This window comes from Leptinotarsa decemlineata, unplaced genomic scaffold (genome assembly GCF_025532065.1).
Source record: "Leptinotarsa decemlineata unplaced genomic scaffold, Ldec_3_MD MMD2_P_RNA_scaffold_4, whole genome shotgun sequence".
NCBI lineage: Eukaryota > Metazoa > Arthropoda > Insecta > Coleoptera > Chrysomelidae > Leptinotarsa > Leptinotarsa decemlineata.
Window position 1 is genome coordinate 3,878,048 of NW_027412531.1, and position 24,877 is coordinate 3,902,924.

The following is a 24,877-nucleotide window of genomic DNA, read 5'->3' on the forward strand; positions in this document are numbered from 1 at the left end:
GAAAACTAAATGAGAATATTCTAACTAAACAATGATGTTCATTGTAGTACCGACATTTTTTGTAATTTTTATAAACAAAAAATAACTCAACAAACCTTATCGGGTTGTTGGAATTACTATATGGCAGATAAAAAGGAATATTTCTAGAAATATCGATATTAATGTGTTTCAGGAAATTATGAAATGTTCCGCCATTTTGTAGTAGGTGAGGATATTGACATCATATTCTAGGGTTCTGAAGCATTTGTCAAGAGCTTCAAAAAGATGGGTCACAGAACCCCCTTTCCATTTAATGTTTTGTCCCAGATTTTCGTCATCATCAGTGCTCACCTGAAAGTAATTATTCTAATTGAAAAGAAAGTTTTTGTGATCACTTACTTTCAGGGGAGCACTGATGATGACGAAAGTCAAAAGCGCTTTGCAATAATTTTATAATTCAACACTTTCATACATTCATTCATTCATTCAATAAGTGTATTCAGCTTCCCAAATCTATACTTTCAATGTCATAAGAAGAAATATATCTTGTCGACAAACAGTAAATGGATAAAATTTTACATACACAAAGAAAGAAAATATAGAGGGGTTATATAATTTGTAGTTATCCTGTGATGAAAAATGTTAAAATTTGTTGATGTGATACATTGATAAATTGAGTCCAGTATTGATGATGCAAGGAAGAATCGCAGGATTTCGCCCTGCATCTTCTGTTAATTTTTCGAGAATATATTTTTACTCACGTCCATTTTTTAATCACCAAGCGCTGTTTTGTGATCCCTTCTCGCAACATTAACCAGTATTTCATAATTTTTAGTTGAGTTATTGAATGCAAGAGATGATAATAGTAAACATAGACTTGTACAACATGTTTCTGTATCTGATGCCTTGCATATAGGTTATGTTTTTGATGTAAAAAATTTTTTATTTATAGCAAAGCGAGGCATATTACCATAGATTAGAAGATTCATGTGGAGCATTAAGTTTTATAGTATTATTAGGTTACTAACATTTATAGTTTCTGTTATTTATATTTTATACAATATATTAGATTATATATTACATGTTTTGAACAATCAATGTGTATACATTTTTTTCAGTAGAGCAAACTACCACTCGAAATTTAGAGGTAATATTGCAATGAATGAAAAAATGTATCACTATCAGCCACTCACAAAATATGTTGAAAAACAATCTCCCAGAAAATATCAATAATAGGTAATAAAAGTATATTCTTGTAAAAACATGTATTGTTTTTATTTATGCAAATTAAAAGATGAAATAAAAGTAGTGATTGGTGTAACAAATTTATTTCTAAGAAATTTTCTTACACTGTTGATGATTCATCCCCCAATGTACAATGAAAGTTCAAAAAAATCTGTTAAGTACAAAATTTCTGTTTCTACAAAGATGGTAACTTATATCTTGAAGGGCATCTTGACTTGGGCAATTTAATACTATACAATCTGAATATGTCTTAGATGTCAAAAATGCAATAGGTAACAATACACAATTTTTTTTATGAGCCTTAAGCGATTTTCAAACTGAATGAAATACGAAACATTCTCGTCTTCCAAGAACCCTGCACCGTAGGATTTGGTGAATGATATCACGGCAGACATTGAATTACACAAAGCCCATTGAATCCCTGACACATTGTAATGAATATTTAAAATAGGTTTTTTCCGTTAATCAGCTGTCGCACACCTAAAACGACAACCCTCAGAAGTCGAAACTTGTGCGAGCTAAGGACTAACGAGATCTTACCTTTCAACGTGCGATTCCTAACACAGGTTGGACGATAGCAAGTGAAAGTCAACCGTTCAACCTGCGGCTTGAACCACCGACTCACACATCGGTCGATTGAGAGAGCAAGCAAAGCACTCACTTCGAACCGTCTGGCTACCGACTGGGCGGTCTGAACTGGTTTTTAGGTGATCACTTGATTTATTTCAGTAACATCTTGTGCTGGCAAAGAAGAAGCATCTGCAAGAATTTCCAATTTGAGAATACTTGCACAAATGTCTGTCGTATATAATTAAATCTGCGATGATGTACTAGCCAGAGAATGAGTTCCTTATCACGCATTTTTTCAGAATCTACTAAGTAGGGAAATTGGTGAATGTTTCGAATTTTATTTGACACAGCCATCCGACTTATTTTGATTTCTATTCGAAAACATGATAAACCAAATATGGGGGAATTAAATAATAGCTCTTATTACAAAAAAACTTAAAAAAATATTTTTTACAAGTAAAATCAAAGACCATTATCTTTATCTTATTCAGTACCTGAAAATTTATCAAGTTCCCATTGTAAAAGAGGATTGTTGTTTCTATCTTGACCCGGTAATACTCCCAAAGGTAATCCTTTGAATATAGATGTGTCTGAAAAAAAAAATTTATTATATCTTGAATTCACCTACTTGGTTAGTGGATGGAGAAAGGTTTCTTTAAAGTTCTGATGTGTAGGTTATCTGATCTTCATTAGATTTTAATCGACAGTTCGTAAAATGTAGAGGAAACAGCGTGCTTCTCATATAAAATGGTTTTTCTGAACTTTTGACGTGATGTAGATATCAAGAAAGCTGTTTGTTGTAGTCGTGTTCCTTGACCTCAAAAGAGCATTTGAGACCATTGATAGGTCTATACTATTAGCCAAATTGAATATATATGGAATTGAGGGCAAAGTGTATAATTGGTTATCTAATTACTTGACCAACAGAAAACAACGGGTAAGAGTTAAAGACATGTTCTCTTGTGAAATTGACAATTACGTTGGAGTTCCCCAGAGTAGTGTTCTGGAACCCCTTCTATTCATACTATATTTAAACGACATGCCATTGTTTGTCGATTGTGAATTTATGAACTTTTTTGCTGATGATACTCTATTGGCATGTAGCGATGTGAACCTTACGATGGCTATACAAAAAATGAATAATACTCTAGCAAGTGTCAACAAGTATTTAAAAATTAATAAACTCAAGCTGAATGTGATGAAAACTAAAGCGATGATAATCACCACCAAGTTTAAATACAGCCAAATAGACTCTAAAAACTATTAATCTCAACATTGATGATGACAAAATTGAAATAGTGAATTCAACTAAATATCTGGGATTCCAGATAGATAACACTCTATTGTTTGATGAACATTTTGAGTATATTCATAAAAAAATTTCAAAGAAATTATTCTTTTTTTCTAGAATTGCCAATAATCTTTCAACGGAGTCAAGTATCACAGTTTACAAGTCAATTGTTCAGCCACACTTCGACCATTGTTCCTCTATCCTATATCTATTCAATCAGAATAAATTGTCTCAACTCCAAAAACTTCAGAATCGTGGTATGAGAATCATTTTGAAGTGCCGTAGAGATACTCCTATCACTATTATGCTCAATGTTTTAAATTGGCAATCCATTTCCCAAAGACTGCTATACTTCACAATGATCTTCGTATACAAAATATTGAACAATTTAGGACCATCTTATTTTAATCAGTATATTGTCTTTCAACACGATATTCACCACCACTTCACTCGAAATAATAATAACTTATATATTAACAGAACAAAAAACAAAAATACTATGAACTCATTGTTTTTCAAGGGTTTTGATCGGTTCAACAAATTACCTAATGCAATTAAAAATAGCCCATCTCTGAACATGTTCAAAAATGAACTGAAGAAATTTGTTTTAAATGTACAAATATGATATGTATTATGTCTTTGTTACCTGTAGCTGTAATTTGTATAATTCCATTCATCTAATGTTCGTTATTTCAAATAATTATGTAATTTATCTTTCTACATGTTGCATTGAAATTTTTCGAATGTATAATGTTGCTGTTTTGGTAGTAATGTCTTTAAAAATATTTTATTGAACTTATGTTTGTCATACATTTAAGTCATTTCTATATGTAACACATACCTTTTTTTTTATTTCTACCATTCTAGTTGATTTGTATATTATTAGGATATCCTATTTAAATAAAGATCTATCTATCTATCTGATATCGAAAAATGCTTGAAACTGTTTCTAGGATATTAAGGGGGAACTAAAGTGACATGAAAAAGAACTCACCCCCATCAACCCTATAGGCCCCACCCACCAAAACACAAAAAGTTTAAATTGCAAACCCCTACTTGTGATACATCATTGAAAATACTATAATGGTATAAGTAATAATTGTACAGGGTGAAGCAATAATTGTGAAACTTTGGCTTAAATGGAATATTTATTGAAGTTTTTGTTGAACTGCAAATTTATTGAAAATGTCAATTAAGTAAATGTTCAAAGTGGGTTCCGTTGTTTTGTAAATAATAATTCTGCACGAACTTTGGCAAATGTTTTTCTAGTAATGTCGCGACATGCTTGCGTAATTCTTTCTCGCAATTCCCCAAGTGACGCAGGTTGAGTTTTATAAACAACTGACTTGAGGTAACCCCACAGAAAAAAGTCAGGTGGCGCCAAGTCAGGTGACCTCGGTGGCCACTCAATGGGACCTCTCCTTCCAATCCATTTGTTCGGATAATTAGTATCCAACCAGTGCCTAACTGGAGCTGCATACTGAGGAGGTGTTCCATTTTGTTGGAAGTGCAGCAAATCTTCATCTACAGCTAGGTTGCCTTGGTCGTCCCTTTGGTTCTCTAATTCATGCACAATTAAAGGTTCGATGGTGTTTCCAGCATATCGGGATAAATGTCGCCACTTAAATTGCCTGGTAAGAACAAGGGTCCAATTATAGCATCGCCTAATATTCCTGCCCAAACATTCAGTTTTTCAGGATACTGAGTGTGACCTTCTCTGAATCGATGCGGGTTCGTATCACTCCAGTACCGACAGTTTTGTTTATTTACATTACCATTCAGCATAAAAGTACATTCATCACCGAAACAAATATTTTTCAACATTCTCGGTTCAACGCGAATTCTTTCAGTCATGAGTTCACAAAACTCAATTCGTCGGCCCGGACCATCATCGCCTAGTTCTTGAAGAACTTGTGTTTTGTACGGGTGAAACTTATGTAATTTCAACACCTTTCTAACCGACTCATGTGAAAGTCCTGTCACTGCAGATACTGACGTGTTGATGCAGTAGGCTCCATTACAAAATTTCCAGGGACCTCAATTTGGGTTGCTTCATTCAGTAATCTTGGGGCATTCCTCTTTTTATTTTGCACTGATCCCGTTTCTCTAAACTTTTCAACTAAATCGCGCGACGTACACGTGACTTACATTTTTGTCCGGATGCCTTTCATGAAATATTTGAGCTGTTTTTAAATAACACTGGTTCTGAGAGGCAAATATGAAAATTATCTCCACACGCTCAGATATACTGTAAACCATCGTGACAACTACAGCTGAATGACAGTACAGATCGTACAAATGATGAAAAGAAATGACATTTAAAAGTCTCAAACAAACCAAAAATTATTGACTCTGACAGAACCCAAAAAACAGATCTTTCCAACTTGTTTTGCAAAAACGGTCTTTTGAATGATGTATCACAAGTAGGGGTTTGCAATTTAAACTTTTTGAGTTTCGGTGGGTGGGGCCTAGGGGGTTGATGGGGGGTGAGTTCTCTTTCATGTCACTTTAGTTCCCCCTTACTATCCTACAAACGGTTTCAAGCATTTTTCGATATCAGCTTTCGTTCGTGAGATATAGCCCATTGGAAGTTTTAAAATTGAGACACACAATATTAACTGAAGCCAATTTGAGAGAAAAATAATGTTGATAGAATTCAGGGAATAGTGTCCATGTTTCCAACAGATCCACTTCTCCCACAAACCAGAACATTCTTTTGTAATACTTGAGAAGGGTTTAAAAGTTCTGTAGAGTATTTTTGCTTGATTTGTTAAATTTGAAGTTCCAATTATAACTTCCAGTTCATGATGTTTACATATAACATCTATCTATGAAAGGGGAGGTTTCTTTATAAAGTTATTTTCCAACAATAACAAATGAAATTGTAAGATAAGTTAAGAGATTTTTTTCTTTAGATTAAACTCTGTTAGAAAAACCATAGTTATGTCAAGTTGACAATGAATAAGAATTAAAAATGGAATAGGAATTAAAAATAACACAAAAGATATTGACTAATACAATGGTCCTTTGAGTGACGTGATTCAACACAGCCAAAGTTTTGAAACATTAAGAACAAGTTTATGAAAGTTTTTTCCAGCCAACGACTTATTGCAGAGATTAACAGAAACTTGGACGGATAGTACATTTGGCCCAAAGACTTTGGTCCAGGAGAACTGATATGGAACACTCAACGATTTGAACCAGAGAAACCAACAGAATTCATGAAACCTGTGAACCACGAAATGGAAAAAATTAGGCTGAAAGTTTTTTATTCTTGAAAAGTTCCAAGAAGAGCAGTGAACTTCAAAGAAAGCGGGTTACTTTATAGTAGGTGAAGTTTCCAAACAGGGATTGTGAGATCAAAATTTGAAAATCGCTCACATAAAAACATCTCTGCAAAGAGGAAATCTAATGAATTTAAAAGTTGATGGAACTTCCTCTAACAGCGGACTGGATAGAGAAAACAAAGAACAATTGAATCTTTTAAATAAAGTGAAAAACTACGATCTACTAAGAAATTCGTCAGACAAGAGAAACTTGATGATTCCAAGTAACAATCCCATTATTCTGATGAATTATGAACACTTTGATCGAATATGGCCAATAATGCAAAAGAATTGCACATCATAATTTTCAGGAAACAGTAGTATGACAAATCTGCCGCTATTTGACAGAAATCAAAAAGACTGGCCCATTTTCCACAATGTTACGAATATTTAGTTTTTTTTACTTATTTTCAATTAAGTGCTTCAGTTTTAGGCTCAAATGTTGAGTCAAAAATACCTAACAACCTAAAGGAACTTTATTATTCTCTTCTTCTCTTTTTTCCATTTTTGTTTACACTCTATAACCAACATAAATTTTTGTCTGGACATTGCCAATATAACAATATTTTAAACTTTATTCCCAGTAGAATGATATTCGAAAAACAAAAAAAAAAAAAAAAACGAAACTACGTTAATACATATAAGCTAATGCTTGTACTGAATCAGAAGCTATAAATGAATAAAAGTGGTATTGTGCGATAAAAAAATATTTCAATTTTCTGTTAAAAATTTAGGAACTCAACTCACCTTCTATACGATTCCATCTACCTGTTTTTGTAACTTTGCGTTCTTCTGTAACATTTGGTGGACTACTCTGGACTAAATTTATTGCTTTAAATAAGTCGTCCGCTGTATACACACGTCTTGTCAAATCGAATGTCGTATTTTTCGCAGGTATCAAACTCTCTGTCAGAAGTTTTGCATGATCTATATATTTTTCAGGATTTCTGTTGAATTTCATCACACTAAAAAAAAGGGTTTGTTAATAGTGTTAATATGACATCACCTAATAAAAATAATAATAGATTTTATTGACAAAATGTGGTACAAAACAAAAGGTAGCATTCAGGCCTGATCTGAATTATGCCTTTTGATAAAAATGTAGGAGATATTTGAGAATTGCCTAGAGGACACTATCATCTCTTTTTTTCAAATGAAAAGGTGGTGTTGTGACATTTTGTATTGAATGTATTTCAATTTTCTATACAACAATATTAACCTTTTTTGAATTTGGATAACAGGTTGTGAAGTTATTGATGTTTCAATTTGATACTGGGAATTTCGTAACCCAGCCACTTTATGTTAGATTTTTTTAAATAAATGTATATTGGAAAGAGAAATAAAATAGCATCTTTTGTAACATAAATGTTGTTTTCAATAAAACGATATCACTTTATTTTATTCAGACGTTTTCTGAGGAGTTTGAGTGTGACCTCGAAAAATATATGGGTTTATGTCTGACTAATATCGCACATTTTGGCTGTTGACATTTCCGTTTAAGAAAAAAACGGATTCATCACTATAATAAATACTTTTTATGCAGTTTCTATTCGCAATCAAACATTCGGGCATTAATTCACAAAACTACATTCTTCTGTAAGGGTTATCTTCATTAAATTCATGTGATATTTTCAGTTTATAGGGGTGAAACTTATGTCTTCTGAGGTATTTCTTGACAGTGGTTGTTGAGACCTCGTTCTCATAAGCAACTGTTGTGTATTGCAGGGGATTATTCACTGCAGACACAACAATTTCTATCTGTTTCTCGTTCAAGATGGATTCTTTAACAGCTCCTCCAGTTATTTGAAATATTTGAACAAATTCTCTGAGATATTTTTGGCATTGAATACCCTTTCTACCTCATGAAAGTTAGGGCCGGCATTGGCTTGAATAAGGACTTGCTCTTGTTTTTTTCTCTTTAGTTCTTGTGCCAATCATTTCCAGAAATTCAAACAAAATGATATGATGTGAATTCTCAGTATCGGTAGTAACAGCTGTCAAGCCAACAAAATACTTTCTTTATTTTATTAGTTTGAACTTCCATTGTCTAATATGATTCTATTATGATCTGAAATAACACTTAAAATTGAAATGAACAGCTAAAATGTCAATTATATTAAGCAATAAAACGTGAAATGAAATTATAATTAAACGAATAAGATAATCAGTTTGAAAGGTGAAAATGACAACAGAGTAAAAATAAATAAAATTGAATATAAATAAAAATTAAACAATTGAAAAAGAAACTTAAAAAAGATCTCAAACCAAGTCACGACGTTTCGATTGTAAATATCCTTAATCGTCTTCGGGTGATGACTGGACTATTCCTTTGAGAGACGATTATTTATAGGTCATTCGAATGCTTTCAACTTCCCCTCTTCCCTCACTTCGTTTTACCGATTTAACGGAAGTTGACGGTTTTTTCGCTTGATTAGAGGTTTCCATATGTTGTGTATCTCTACGCTAACTTGCTAACTTGGTTGAATGCGTCATTGGACAAGCTAGCGTAGAGATATGCAACATATAAAAACCTATAATCAGGCGAAAAAACGGTAAACTCCCGCTAAACCGGTGAAGCGAAGGGAGGGAAGAAGGGATAGGTGAAAGTTTTTTATTGCTTAATATAATTGATATTTCAGCTATTCATTTCAATTTTATTTGTTCTTTCAGAGATTTCAGATCATATTAGAATCATATCCGACAATGGAAGCCCGAACTAGTAAAATTCACCATGAATACGATTGTTTTCTGTAAATAATTTCTTTCTCTTACACATTACAAACTTTGGGTAACCTGTGATAGCTAACTTTGGAGTTGTTTCAATCCTCTTTTGGTTGCGAAGTAACAAAATATCATTTTTCCTAGTATCCAGTTCGTATACCAGTAACTTCGCAACTGGTTATCAAAATTCAAAATAGTGAAAGTAGTTGTCTACAGACTCAAAATACCTCTTGAGCAAAGGGTCACAAGACCCCCCTTTCTATGTGAAAATAATTTTGATAGCGCCTTCTCTGCAGCGAGTAATGCCACACCATTGACTATTTTTTCAAAAAGTACTAAAGTTTCCTTTTAATACAAATTTTGTTCGACTTTGATATCTTGCCCCGTTTGAAAGGTAAGGTAAGGACTGTAAGGGTTCTCGAATTTGTATACATACAATATATATATGACATGCTCAGGGTGGCCCATTTCCTCTCATGCAGACCTACGACTTTGTACGTACTTGTGGCAGATACCCAAAGGAAAAACAACAACCCACCCAGCTAATGCCGCGCAGAGAGTTGAAGTAAAACCATCAGGCACCTGTGCAACGTCTTCCACTTGGAAGATTCGTCGCAAGTTACTTCCCACTATGAAAAGCAGAAATTAATTTCGTTTGGTCGATCCGACCAACACTTAGCTGCACCACGCTGATGAGGCCAATAGCCAGAAACAAACACGTGTCCGCGGTTTACCCCCTTTTTGGAGTGATATGTCCACTAATTGTGTCTTCAGGACCTATAATTTATTGAATCGTGGATTTTTTTGGAATCGAATAACATTACAAATCATAGTTACAGTAGAAATGAGTGAAAAATAATGAATTGAACATATAAATTGACGAAAGAAAGTTGAAACATTTATAGGATTTTTTTGGTTTGACAAATGTCATACCTTCACATAAATGCCATTTTTCAATGGGCATGATGATTTGATAATCTTTGACTCTTTCATTATTATTATGTTTTCTGGTGTAGTTCGAGTAAGTTACTATATATCCTGCTGAGATTGTCAGTTTTCTTATTCATACAATCAGAAGACATATTAATTTCAATCATTTCAAGAAAACGGTGTTTGGAAATATTTTGTTTTTTATGTAAAACGTTGATATTAGAGTAATTTGGTTTATGTCCTGTTTCTGTAGAATGTTGTGCTAATGCACATGATTTCTTATTAAGCTTTATATCACTTTAATGTGAAGTTATTCTATCTTTAAGAACTCTACATGTTGTTCCAATATAATCCAAGTTACAATTGTTACAAAGAATATTATAAATCACATTTGACTTTTTTGTAGTATCCGTTTTATCTTTCAATTTAGAATTCAAATTCTTTATAGTTGAAATATTTTTTTGGCATATTTTGATATTTTGTTCATTATGAAAAAGCTTTATAATATTTAATGTATATGATTTATAATTCTGTATCATCTAAATATTATGAACTCCCTAAAATACATAATAATAATAATAATAATAATAATAATAATAATAATAATAGCTTTATTGTCCAACAGTTACCCATTTACAAGGCAATATAAAATTTTATTCACAATACTTAACTATAAACGAAAAATAAAATGAACAAAGAAGAAAAACTAATTCTAATTATCTATTTCAAGTGCATGTTAGCAATTCTAATAATGTTATGAAGGTTAGTGAAGAATAAATCACCATAGGCACAAATGCTATTGAAATTTGTGCACATAACATATATTGGGGAATTGAGCATAATGTTAGTTCTTGCTCTGAGAGGTCTAAAAATGGATTGAGATCGTGAAGCTGGCCGTGGTACATTGAAGTTAATTTGTTCAAGAATTTTAGGACAGTCAACTCTCTCATTCACTAACTTGAATAAAAATATGAGCGACGCACATTTTCTGCGATGTTCTAAACTAAAAAGTTCCAAACGTTCATATATTACATCATTACTGATACCTCTCTCAGGGTAAGAACCATCTATTCTGAAAATTAGAAATTTACAAAACTTTCTTTGAGTTCTTTCAATGGCTATGTTATGAATCTCATAGAATGGACTCCAGACGATACTTGCATATTCTATCTACGAACGTACGTAGGTGAAATACAACAGCTTCATGGCTTTAATATTATGAAAGTTTCTGCAATTTCTAACAATGAAACCATAAGCTCTGAAAGATTCTGAAACTTTTTGTGAAATATGTCTACCAAATGTTAATTTATGATCGAATATTACCCCTAGGTCTTTGATCTCATTACATCTCAGCAGATCTGAATCCTGTATTACATACGGAAATGTATAAACCTCTTTTTTTCGACTATAACTCACTACTTTACATTTCTCCACATTGAGTTTCAACTTATTGTTGCTACACCAAGCAACAAGAAATTCTAATTGAGATTGAAGATTTACACAATCACCTACTTCCTTAATTATAGAAAATAATTTCAAGTCATCCGTGAAGCATAACCGCTCACAAGCTAAACTTTCACATAAGTCATTAATAAACAATAAAAACAAAAGAGGACCTAGGTTCGAGCCCTGAGGCACACCAGAAGAAGCTATATATGTTCTAGATTTATAACTGTTATAGGAGACGAATTGTTTTCTACATGTCAGATAGGATTGCATCAGCTGACAGGCAGTATTCGAAAAACCTAAACTCATCAGTTTATTGAGCAAGACACCATGATCATTTCTATCAAATGCTTTAGAGAAATCCGTGTGTATAACATCAACTTGGCCATTGTTATCTAATGCCTCGGAAATGAATTGAGTAATAATGACTAGATTTGTAACAGTAGAACGCTTAGTAAAAAATCCGTAACCAAACACGAAAAAAAAAAATGACATTCGCTTACCATTCTCTAGGCTTAGTGTGGGACAAAATTCTCCAAAATACCAAGGAATTCTATGTTATAACCGTTTCAATAGGATCTTTGGTGAGATAAAAAAAAATTTAATACCTTCAAAACAACATTATTCAATTACCTTAATGAAAATACTTTTTATACAATAGAGGAGTACCTCACTGTTTGATGAACTCTCTGTGAGTTTTTCATATTTTCTTGTGAGCTCTATAATGTTTTTATAAGTTGTAATACTATAATATGTTTTGACTAGTCTGATAAGTTTTGTACCATTGTGTAAAAAACTTCAATGGTGAATAAATTATCTGTATCTGTATAGTTGCCGTTGAACAGAAGCATATATGCCATTATATAAAATAATCTTAAAAATTTCAGAAAACATACATAAAATAGATATGGGTATGTAATTCTCTATATACAATGATTTTTCACCACTTTTGTATATAGGACATACTTTAGCTAATTTCCAAATATCTGGGAATGTTCCAGATATCAGACATCAGAATGCCATCATGGTCACTTCTTCCAGGTTTGGAGACCAGCTCCCCTACCCTTTTGGCTGATCATTGGCCTTGAGAGGGATCAGACATGGGATCATATCTGGTCCTGATGTCAGTTTGTCTTTTAGTTTTTTAGTTGCAGATACAACCTCATTTTCTTGAATGGGGTAAAAATGAATATGAACATTATTATTCACTGTACCAACTTTGTTCAAAAGTGGGCCAGATTTTGAATACACCTCACTGAAAAAATTACTGAAGGCATCAACAATATCTTGAGGATTCTCGAGTTTGTTTCCTAAGTAGGTTACTGATCCTGGTATTCTTGTGCTGTTATTCTTAGAGTGAACATATGACCAGAGTCTGCTAGGATCTCTAGACAACATTGTTTGTATGTTTGCAAGATAGTTATCATGTGCGGTTTTTATTTGGATTTGAATCAAAGCACGTAAACGTTGGAATTCAAATCTATCCTCATCACGTCTAAATTTCCTGAATTTTTTTCTGAATTTAGCCTTCTGTTTAATGTTCTTTATGATATCAGAATGAAACCATTTAGGATAAACATGACTAAACTTTTTCAATTAGGGTATATGATCCTCAAAAATGCCATATAAAATTGAATATAGGTTATCGACTAATTTATTAACGTCCTTGGACGTGCCTAAATTACTCCAATCAGTTTCCTCTATCTGTCTATACAAAGATGGAAAGTTCGCTTTCCTAAAGTTATATATGATGTTTGATTGGTTTAACTTGAAATTCTTTTCTTTGATGTGTATATCAGCTATTTTGATACTTAATGCAGGATGGTGGTTATCTTCAGGTACAAAAGACAAATTTTCATGGGTAACATAACAAGAAAAAGGTGAAAAAACCCTCACTGCATAACACCCAGATGAAATTTTACTTCTGAGCTGTCGGACGTGTTCATCAAACTTGAGCCTATGTATGATCAATCAATATACCCAAAAATTTTGTGTTAGATTTATTTTGCAGGACACCACCGTTCACAGGAAGTTCGTCAAGCACGCATTTGAATGATATTATATTTGTTTTAGTAACATTCAGAGAAAGCAAATTAGCATCACACCACATTTTAATTTTTTCCAAGTCAGAAGTTATTAGATTTCATTTTTCTCTTTCCACAAGATGGTGGTGTCATCCGCAAAAAGTGTAAAGCTGCCCGATATGTTGATCTTCGTCCAATCATTTACTTATAATAGAAAGAGAACAGGTCCCAGCACGGATCCCTGTGGTACACCACTATCGATTGCCCTTCTTTCTGAGATTTCTGTTGTTCGGGCCATTTGATCTCGTCCTGTGAGATATGATTCAAACCATTGATAAGTTGTGCCCTTGAACCCATAACGATTGAGTTTTCTAAGCAGTATATTGTGATTAACGCAATCGAATGCTTTAGAGAGATCGAAGAAAACTGCTGCGGCAATGAGCAATCGTGCAGTAAGCACCCGTACTATTTAATCTGGTCCTACCGTACTCTGGTAGGGCACGCCTCTGGAACGGTATTTCCTACACACTTGTATATAAGATGTGGCTAATTGCTTGCAATTTACGGCTTAGACCCAATACACTGAATCAGTTTTAGATATAATTCAAACTAACTCAAAACTTGAAACTAATTTTTATTTTCACACAGTCGTTCACGGTATTTTCACTGTCGTTTTGGTGAGAAATTTGAAAATTTTATTCCGTAAAAAACCACTGAAACTATAGTTTTTGTCGGGACAACGGCGATGCACGTGTAAACTCATTCACAGATTCAACCGCACGTACATAAAACATAAACCGCACAATACATAAACCTGATATGAAATTGAGACCCATTATTTCTTCCATTAATGCTCCAAATAGAAAAATTGCCCAAATAGTCACTAAAATTTTCAATGATGCTTATAATTATGAAAATGAATTTTATATTAAGGATTCTTTTTCAATTTTATGAATGAAAAATCATTACCTCCAGGTTATATTCTGATGTGATTTCAGTTTTTAGCAATATACCTATGAATCTAATAGAGAAAAGTATTATCAAAAGATGTAATATAAATAAAAAATGTTCAATAAACCAAAAAAATTTATTGAAATAATTGATTTCATCTTCAACTCAAGTTATTTCTCTTTCGAAGGTAAATACTATAAACAATTTCTTGGTACACCAATGGGAGCTACTATTTCTCCTATTATAGCTCAATACGTAATGGATGATCTTTTTGAAAATATACTTTCTAAAATGAGTTTTGAAATTCCTTTTTTAAAGAAATAAGTTGACCATGTCATTTGTGCAATACCTTATGACAAAACTCATGAAATTCTTGATGTTGTCAATAGATACGATAAAAAATTGCAATTCACTATCGAAATAGAAAATAATCAGACCCTTTCTTTTCTTGATACAAGAGTTATCCGTAAAACTGATAATTTCTAGATCACTGATTTGTATATCAAACCTACTATTCAGAAAGATATATCAATTACTATTCTCTTCATAAAAAATCAGTAAAATCAATTTAATACTCTGTTTGAAAAAAAGAGTAGAAAAATCAGTACACCCTTGCGTCAAGTAAAAAAATCTCAGACTTCTTAGAGACATATTGATCGAAAATTCTTATTCCAGAAAACTTCTCAATAAAATCATTTTCAATACTGGCAGTAATACAAATTCAGATGTAATCAACAGAAATGTATGTAAAAGTAGTTCACCTATCAATAATAATAATAAATAATAATAATAATTCATTAGTCTCAAGAAACACAGTTTTTAGACACGTCAATACAATTTCTAAAATAGGTTTGAGAGGATAAGATTCGTCATTATAGTTTTTAAAAAATACTTCTAGATAAATTAGATTCACAAAAAAAATTGAAGTTAACAAGATAAAATTCCAATTTTATAAGAATTGACTAAAATGTAAAGCCATGAGCTTTTACAAATTATAAATCACATAGCTAGCGTATTATATATATTCAAAGGTGAGTAAAAGTTCAGGAGTTGACCACAAAAGTGTCTCTTTCTTCTTGGATAACTTCGAAAAATTGATCAATTTCATATAAAGGATGTTTGGTTAATATTTTCTTCAATAAGTTTTTGAATCTTCTAAATGGCAAATTACGAAATTCGACAGATAAGGCATTGTCTAGCTTAATTCCTATATTATCTGTTCTTTTCAACCTATTAGCTGTAGGAACAATCTTGGAAATTTATCTTCAAATATCATAAAACTTTTTCATAATGAACAAAATATCAAAATATATCAAAAAAATATTAAAACTATAAAAAATTTCAATACTAGATTGAAAAATAAAACGGATACTACAAAAAGTCAAATGCGATTTATAACATTCCTTGTAACAGTTGTAACTTGGATTATATTGGAACATTTAGATTTCTTAAAGATAGAATAACTTCACATAAAAGTGAAATAACACTTAATAAGAAATCATGTGCATTAGCACAACATACTATAGAAACAGGACATAAATGAAATTACTCTAATATCAAAGTTTTACATACAGAAAAAAAACACTCTAAGTACGAAGTTAGAGTGGAACAAAGCAAAGATAGAACTAGTAACGAGCTGGCTATTGGCCTCATAGCCAGAAACATGTGTCCGAGGTTTGCCCCCTTTTTGGAGTGTTGTGTCCACGAATTGTTTCATTTTTAATTTGTATCATGCACACTCGATAAAATCTCTATTTGTATTTATATCCTGGACCCGGATGTCATGCAGGCAGCTATAGCTGCCTACGTGGTCATGTTAGATGTAGCCTGGGAATTCTAGGTCTTCTAACTGGAACCACAAAATGTGCGGTTGGCTCCTGTTATTGACTCGGTGCGTTTGTGTTGTTTCCTGCTTTCGGCAAAAAAGTGTTGCTCATCTTTACACTTGGCTGCACCGCGCTGATGAGGCTAATAGCCAAAAACACGTGTCTGAGGTTTGCCCCCTTTTTGGAGTGTTGTGTCCACACACACACACACACACACACACACATATATATATATATATATATATATATATATATATATATATATATATATATATATATATATATAAAAAGATAGAGGGATATTGAGAGAGATGGTATTATCAATGGAAAAAGGTTATTGGGCAAAGCACTCATAGGAAGGTGGGCAAACCGCAGACACGTGTTTCTGGCTATTTAGCCTTGGTCAGTACGAAATCGCTGTTGGCCCCTGATGATGAATCCGCTTGCTTTGTTTGATCCCTTTCTTGCAACCAAGTGTTGTCTACCCTTTACACTTGGCTGTACCGTACTGACAAAGGCTAAATAGCCAGAAACACGTGTCTGCGGTTTGCCCACCTTCCTATGAGTGCTTTGTCCAATAACTTTTTTCTATATATATATATATATATATATATATATATATATATATATATATATATATATATATATATATATATATATATAAAAATGAATAGATAAGTACTTTTTGATCATTCCCATATCGATTTCAATTCAAGAGCCACCGGTAGACAGCTGTTTCAGCCTATTGGGCATCGTCAGTACCGGGCAGGCGGTCCTCAATTGAAGACAAAATGAGAAAAAACCAAGAAAGTACTTGATAAAAATAGCTGCGTAAACGCAAGCGAAACATAAGTGAAACCACCTATTGGTGTAACACCCAAGTCAACTTGCCAAGTTTTTTATGTCAGTGTTGGTGGTTTGACCAATCAACCGACAACTGCGGTAGCAGAAATTTGGGAAGCTAACCTGAAATGCCATCGGAAAACGAATCCACCATATATATATATATATATATATATATATATATATATATATATATATATATATATATATATATATATATATATACATTTAAGATGAAATATTGAATCATGAAAAATTTACCTTTCTAGGAAGAGCACTGTATACTGATTTGGCATCATTAGAATATTCTCTTCAAAAGATTTTGCTTCTTCATAAAATTGCTGAAAAAAAAAGTAGGCATGTAATAGACATTCATCACATACAAAAATATGAAATTGAAAAAGACGAACTATCATTCATGAGTATCTTGGAGATTGGACGTAACCAGAGTGTAGAATTTATGTTTAGAGAAAAAATATTAGTACATTTAGATTCAGTGCCTACCATTGTCCACAACAAAAAATAGTTGAGTCATAGACTGTGTAAACATTATTGTGCAGTATCAAGTATACACTATCTTCAAAATATATGCAGTGAAAGTGTTAAGTCATGAATGATACGATATTAAGAAAATTATCATCAGGATCATAGACGAAAGCAACGGGTATCCTTTAAAGATAGTAAATAAGTTAATTAGGGCACGTAAATAAGGAAGCATCTTCGTAAATTCATGTCTTTTCAGTGAAAAGGCTTAGTCATAGTTCATTCTTATACATCATCAATTTAAACCGGAGTACAATATTTTTAAAGAAAATATGATGGAACCTGATAAGTCAGAAATATATGAAATAAGTTGTGAGGACTATGAAGAACAAAATAACGTTATTCAGACTGAACAAGCTATTGAAACTTGTTTTGCAGAACACGTTACATATATCAGAAACTAGAAAAGTCCAGTGTCGTCTGATACTAGTATGGAAATAGTGAAGTGAACAAGGGAACTAAGAACAACAAATATCCCATTCCAAACAGCCAGCCCATCGGATAATTTTATATGAAATAATTTTAAAAAATCAGAGAGAATTTTCCTGCTAATGTACTCAAAAAATCATTGATGTATAACTCGAAAGTGAAAGTATATAAATAGGCGAAGTTAAAGTGTGAAGTAGGTATATTTCATCTCTTGATGATGCAAATTTGATTGGTGAAATGAGCGCAGAAAAGAGTGTTGCCGTTCTGGTTTGTGAGAGCAGTGTTTGTTTTGGATTTATCCTACACCAGATGTTTCAGTTCAAGGTTTCTATGAGAAAGCTAATTTGTAAAAAATGATAAAGTTGCCCTTGCAAATAAAGTACAGTTGAATGATAAACTTTGAACTGATCAATAAGCTGGCAATTTAATATTTTAGTTACCTACCTCTGATATATTTCCTGAATCTTCTATTTGTAATCTCGAAATGCCACTGAATATTTCAATAATCCATAAGGAAGCAATTTTCCGATATGTTTTATCCCATTCAGAATTATTAGTCACTTCCAGAAGTTCATTCAGAAGATAAAACAGAAAACCGGTTTCAAAAATGATGTTGAGAAGATCTGACCATATTTCTCTAAACTCTTGTGGTATGACTTCCTCATCTGAAATGAAATATTACATATTCAACAATCAAATGGCGAATAAATTCTGACCTGAGATCACTAGAATCTTCACTTAAAAAAAAGATGTTAACCAATCATAACTTGTTATGATTAAAGATTCAAAATTATATTACAGTGCCTTCATTTCAAAACTAGAATTTCAGAAAAAGCCAAACATTTTTTTGTTATAAATGACAAAATAAATGAAATATTTATTCTATATATTGAATCATTATTTGATAAAACGGTTTTCCCATAGACATATAAGTAAATAATTTATTTAACTACGTAGGGGACAACAAAATAACGTTCTTCCTCTGTTGCAATCCATTCAGAAACTATTTTTCAAGTTTCTGTATAAAGCACTATTGATTTTTGTAATATTTAAATATTACTACCATAAAAACTGACCTGACCTTGGTGGACTTCAAATGAAAGCACTGCACCTTATATTATTTTATACTGTGCATTTCTTAAATGTCCCCCCCCCTCTTTTATTTTTTGAACGGGTCATCCAAAAAATTGAAATTTGGGATAATGAAATTATTGCATGAATACTTCATTTCGAAGTGAAATTGACAGATGAAACTTTCAAGATGGCGACTGGGCGTCATCTAGGAAAAAATGAAATGGAAAGGGCGGTCTTGTGACACATCATTTCGAAGCTCCTGACGAATATTTCACAACCCTAGAATATAATTTCAATATCTTCAACTACTACAAAATGGCGGAACTTTTAAAATAAAAAAAAAACTGTTTAAAATTTGTTTTTTCGTTAACCAGCTATCGCACCCTCTACAAACGACAACCCTCAGAAGTCGAAACTTATGCGAGCTAAGGATTAACGAGGTCTTACCTTTTAACGTGACATTGACATTGAATACAATGATAAATTGATAAACGGGGACTAAATGACGTATACTCGCTGAGCAGTCATAAACCCAACCTAAATAGTCTCACATGTAGTATCTATGTTTAATCTTAACATTAACATTTAATTTTAACTAGTTACAAATTTTATTTCTTTTTTTTTGTAACTTCTGCACTTTATATTTTACATGTTTTATTTTTTTTATGACTTTATGTATTTATCATAGTCAAGTGACTTACTATTATTATCATTGTTTTAACTTAGTTATAGTAATGTATCTCCAACTGCTTCAAGCATATGTGTCTATAAACTGTATCTTTCTGAAGATTAAATTTATTATTATTATTAATGACATTCAACTACATAATATGAGGTCAGTTCAGAAGATGCTCGAAATGGTTGCCTTGAACTTCTTGACATATGAACAGTCTATCCGATATTTCACGCCAAACATTTTCGAACACAGTAACGTCAATATCTCTACAAATATTTATTATTCTCTGCCGTATATCCAATATTGAAGCAGGTTCAGTTTCGTGCACCTTTTGCTTCAAATAGCCCCATAAAAAAAGTTCCAAGGTGTCAAATCTGGCGAGCGGGCAGGCCATTCTGTAGAACCTCAACAGCCAATCAAACAACCGAGAAAACTAGTATCCAAATAGTTTCTTACTTGTCTGGAGTAATATTGTGGTGCTCCATCTTGTTGGAATACAATGTCCATATCGAATTCATTAGGATTCGCTTCGACGATTTCAGTTATAAGAGGGTCAACAGTAGTTCCCCGCATATTCCTCTGTTAAATTTTGATCAATAAATAGAGGTCCTACAATATGGTTTCCCAATATTCCTGCCCAAATGTTAATTTTTTCTGGATATTGGCTATATGTTTCCTGAGAAATGAGAGGGTTGGTTTCACTCCCATAACGGCAATTTTGTCTGTGAACATTGCCGTTTAAAAAAAAAGTACCAAAATGTTACTACCATCTCACCAATTTTTTGCACTTGCTATTCTTCTGGAATGGATGGATGACCTGGGAAAGTTACGTGTCACACCGTAAATAAAAATCACTTCAATTTTTTCTTCCAATGGACGAAAATTGACCATTTTAGAGATTGCTGACGTGGTACCTTTCTACTAATAAAACCAAAAACTAATTGAGAATATTCCAAGTGAACAATGATGTTTATTGTCGTACTGACATTTTTTGTCATTTTTATAAACAAAAAATAACTTTGCAAACCTTATCGAGTTGTTGGAATTGCCATATGACAGATAAAAAGGAATATTTCTAGAAATATCGATATTAATGTATTTGTCTTCAGGAAATTATTAAATGTTCCGCTATTTTGTAGTAGGTGAAGATATTGACTTCATATTCTAGGGTTGTGAAGTATTCGTCAGGAGCTTCAAAATGATGTGTCACAAGACCGCCCTTTCCATTTGATTTTTTTTCCAGATGGTGCCTAGTCGCCATCTTGAAAGTTTTATTTGTCAATTTCACTTCAAAATAAAGTATTCATGCATTAATTTCATTATCCCACATTTCAACTTTTCAAGTTGACCCGTTCAAAAAATTAAAGGGGGGACGACATTAAGGAAGTGCACTGTATAACGCACACACTAATATTCCCAAGCAATTTTTTTATAATAAATTTCTAGTAAATACAAATGAATAAAAAACTTGTGAAATCTTACTCTCATCTGTTAATTCAAGGTTGGTAGATAGTAATCCATTTTTGGACGCCAGTATTTGTGCTACTTTGGTACCCATAATTTGACGATTAGAATGAGCAAACGATTGCTTCAGTACTTTTTCCAAGGAAGTTAAGAATCCATTTATATCTGATTTAGATTTCCTTTTCTTTTTGGAAATCAAATTATTCAGTTTTTCCAAGCAAGCCTCATCATATTGATCCACGTTCGCATCTCTAAATACATCAAGTTTCATATTCATGTACATATGCAACGGATCGATTTTTTTCTTTGGAACGATAAAGTCCTTTAATTTTTCATTTTGAACAGCCCAGTATTTTTCCATCAACCAATCTAGTGACTCTTCGAGAGCAAGTTTCAACATGCATTTTGAAGGTAATTTATGACCGTGAGCAATATCATGTCGAATATCTATGATCCATTCAGGCAAACCCCTTTTTGAAACAGTTCTGTTGAATGTACCTTGTTTTTCATTATTACCTGCACAAATATTACAGAACCTAAAAAAAAAATAAAAGCTTTAATTTCCAAAATACTTCAAATAGGAATAATGAAAATGCTAACTTGAAAGTAGGTTGATTTTAGTGTTACACAAAAAGTGTTAACTTTGAAGATGTTTTTTTTTTCAATACTGAAATGGAAAAGTTGCAGTAAAGAATATTCGACTCAATGAATAAAGTGTTTTTAATTACAAAATAATCTTTTATCTACGACTATTGAAGTATGTACCATGTAGTGAAAATTCACTACATGTCATTATATTGACAATAAATCTTGCAGGTCGGCAGAAATTCCTGCAGGTCGGGTCTGCCAGACATGAATCTCGACCAGGTTAATCATTTTCGACAGAAAAATTTTCCAACCATCCAAAAGTTACACAATTCTTAAAAAATTGGAAATACATTTTGCAGGTCGGCGAAAATTATTGCAGGTCGGGTCTCCTAGGCATGAGAACAATTTGCTAACCTGCAGAATAGTTATACCCCATATTTATCAAAATTTAAGAAGAAAAATATTGCCAGTGATGTACCAGAAATATATTTAAAACCATTGAAAACTCTTCAAAATAAATCTAGACCATCGAGAACACACTGAATATCTTTATAAACCCAAGGAATTTTCAGACATGGCATCTTTATACAAATATAACATTTCTTTGTTGTATTGAAAATAAAACGAAAAATACGTTTTACAAAAAATAACACAGATATTGGCAATCTATTACAAAGAAATCATGATAAACAAATCAAGTTTTTCTAGAAATACCCTACTTTTGTTTCTTTTCCGTAAAAAGTTGTTATCAAAATAATAATTATGTTATAACTCGATAACTGAATTCCAAACATGTGATGTGTAAAATATCAAAATGATCGTTTCCTGATAACTTTCAAATCAAAAGGTTTTTTATCAACTGAACAACTTGAAGCCGTTACCAAATGGTAGTAAAACAAATATATTTAGGAAATAACTTGACAACTTTACCTCAATAAAGACACTGTGTATGTGTTGATCAGTTGGGTCTTGGATAAATTTAGTTCATCACACAACAGTGCTTCCAATATAATAATGGTCCCTTCAATTCCCGCTGATAATAATGGTGTGCGAATTTTCCAAATTTTCATGATTCTCACCGCCTTTTCATAATTATCTCTTGTTTTGGTTAACAACATAGAGTAGATAGTTCTCCATTCCTCACTAAAAATATTTGGTTAATTTCTATAGAATAATATACATTCATTTTCAGTTAATAAATTGCTTCTAACCTTAAAGAAAAAATATCTCACCTGTTGAACCAAGGAACAAGCACTTTTCCTTTATGTTTTTGAGAATAAGCCATTCCAAATTCCTGGGCCCCTCTAATCTTGTACCTACTTGTTTATTTTTTTTAGGCTCAAAATAATGTTTGGTTAGGTTAGGATAGGGTTAGGGTTAGTTCTTCTTCTTATTAATTTTGGTCCCAGCCATCGACATAACCAAGGTTATGTCGATGTTATTCTTTGCTCGATGCTACTTGATCAAGCAGAACAGCCAATACCTTTTGTTGGGAATGATCCAATCTGAAATAAGCCTAATATCAACAAAATATACCTAGGACCAAAGCCAAATGAGAACTGTCGGATCTGATTCATCTCAAAAACTAAATAGAAGATATACTCTTCTCGCTTCAAGGCAGCTATGAAGCATCAGCATCAACCGAAAGAACCCAGGATGGAAAATGTAAAAGATGGAATAGTTACTTAATAAATATTTTTCAATTTTCTATATTGTTTTCATTATTTCTTCTCATGCAGTTTGTTTTTCCCCTACTCTCTACTCTTTATATTGTTATTTCCCTATAATTCGATTTTATTATATGCTGAGAAATTGATGAATAATTCAAATATTTTCAGATTATATTTCTTAGAATGGTTAGGAAGTTGATTATCATTCGATACACATCCTGATTGGACATTCGAAAAAAAAATATTATTTATTTTGCAAGAGTGTCGTAGGTCGAGAGTTTCTGACAAGTTTTTTCACTTTGGGAAGAGTTCTAAACGATCATACCAGTCAGGGATATTCTATATTTCTTGGCCATAACCAACGGAAAGTTTATCGTTCTGATACAACATCTACCAGACATATTCAAACTAAGCCAAATGGTAAAATAAAAACAAAGTCTTGTCAGCGGTTATTCATCAGTGTCTTATGTCTATATTAAACGTACTGAATAACATTACTTCCAAAATATCGCTATTAGTTTTTCAATCATGCTTTTGTTGAGTTAATAAAAATTTGAGAATTGTGTATGAACCGAGATATTTCTTAAGCTTAGACCTCAATTTTTTCACTTTGAGTCTATCATTGAGGCGTAAGAGATCCAAATCGTAAAATTCAGAATATTCTGATTTTCCCCTTTATATTAACCGGGTGAAGAAAAGAAAAATTCGAATTGAACCGTCAAGAAAAATGTTGTATCCGGTTGTTCACTGGCGAAAATAAAAAGTTAATCAGTAAGTGCGCTTTTATGCAATGAGTTTTTTAAAATCAGATTCTTGAAACAATTCAATTAATTCATAACAAATATATTTGTTTCATGACAATTTTTCAAACAATATGAATGAAAAATTACTAAAATCATGTTATTATAGTTTTCAACAATAACACTTACCGATCAGGGATATTTGAAATGAAAATGTTCAATGCTTGAAATAATTTTTTTGTTGAAGCCACCAATTCGAACATCGCGCGCACGAGCCAAACCAATCATTTTACCGCCCAATAAAAACTATAAATTTTGGTGTTATAGTTTCGGGAGATCCGAATTGTTTCAGGAAGTTTGATGCTTTTTGAAGATCTTCTTTTAAATTCTGAATATCTGCAATATATAAACTTGGTGAAATGTTTATCAACTGATTCAGTTATTAAAATCTATTAAAATATGTTTTTTCGTAAAACCAGCTGTCACCTTCCTACAAACGACAACTCTCAAAATTCGAAACTTGTGCGAGCTAAGGACTAAC

General features: G+C 32.3%; 1 protein-coding gene across 1 annotated transcript; it reads right to left on the reverse strand.

Moving 5' to 3' along the window:
* Positions 1–1,291: 1,291 nt before the first annotated feature.
* LOC111514781 (uncharacterized) lies at positions 1,292–23,424 on the reverse strand. The gene is made up of 8 exons (XM_074186704.1): positions 23,159–23,424; positions 22,857–23,069; positions 21,357–21,874; positions 18,569–18,789; positions 17,414–17,493; positions 7,159–7,376; positions 2,289–2,384; positions 1,292–1,983 (listed from the first exon to the last, which is right to left on the reverse strand). The coding sequence occupies exons 1-8, from the start codon at positions 23,209–23,211 to the stop codon at positions 1,928–1,930; spliced, it is 1,455 nt and encodes a 484-aa protein (XP_074042805.1). The 5' UTR covers positions 23,212–23,424; the 3' UTR covers positions 1,292–1,927.
* Positions 23,425–24,877: the final 1,453 nt, after the last annotated feature.

What these genes read in the sequence shown, in the direction of transcription:
- LOC111514781 (XM_074186704.1), bottom strand. Translation starts at nt 23,211, where the DNA reads ATGGCTTATTCTCAAAAACATAAAGGAAAAGTGCTTGTTCCTTGGTTC. An exon ending in ATTCAGGAAATATATCAGAG is followed by an intron (nt 17,494 to 18,568) that starts GTAGGTAACTAA and finishes TTTTTTTTTCAG; the next exon opens with CAATTTTATGAAGAAGCAAA. An exon ending in GGAACTTGATAAATTTTCAG is followed by an intron (nt 1,984 to 2,288) that starts GTACTGAATAAG and finishes AAATTCTTGCAG; the next exon opens with ATGCTTCTTCTTTGCCAGCA.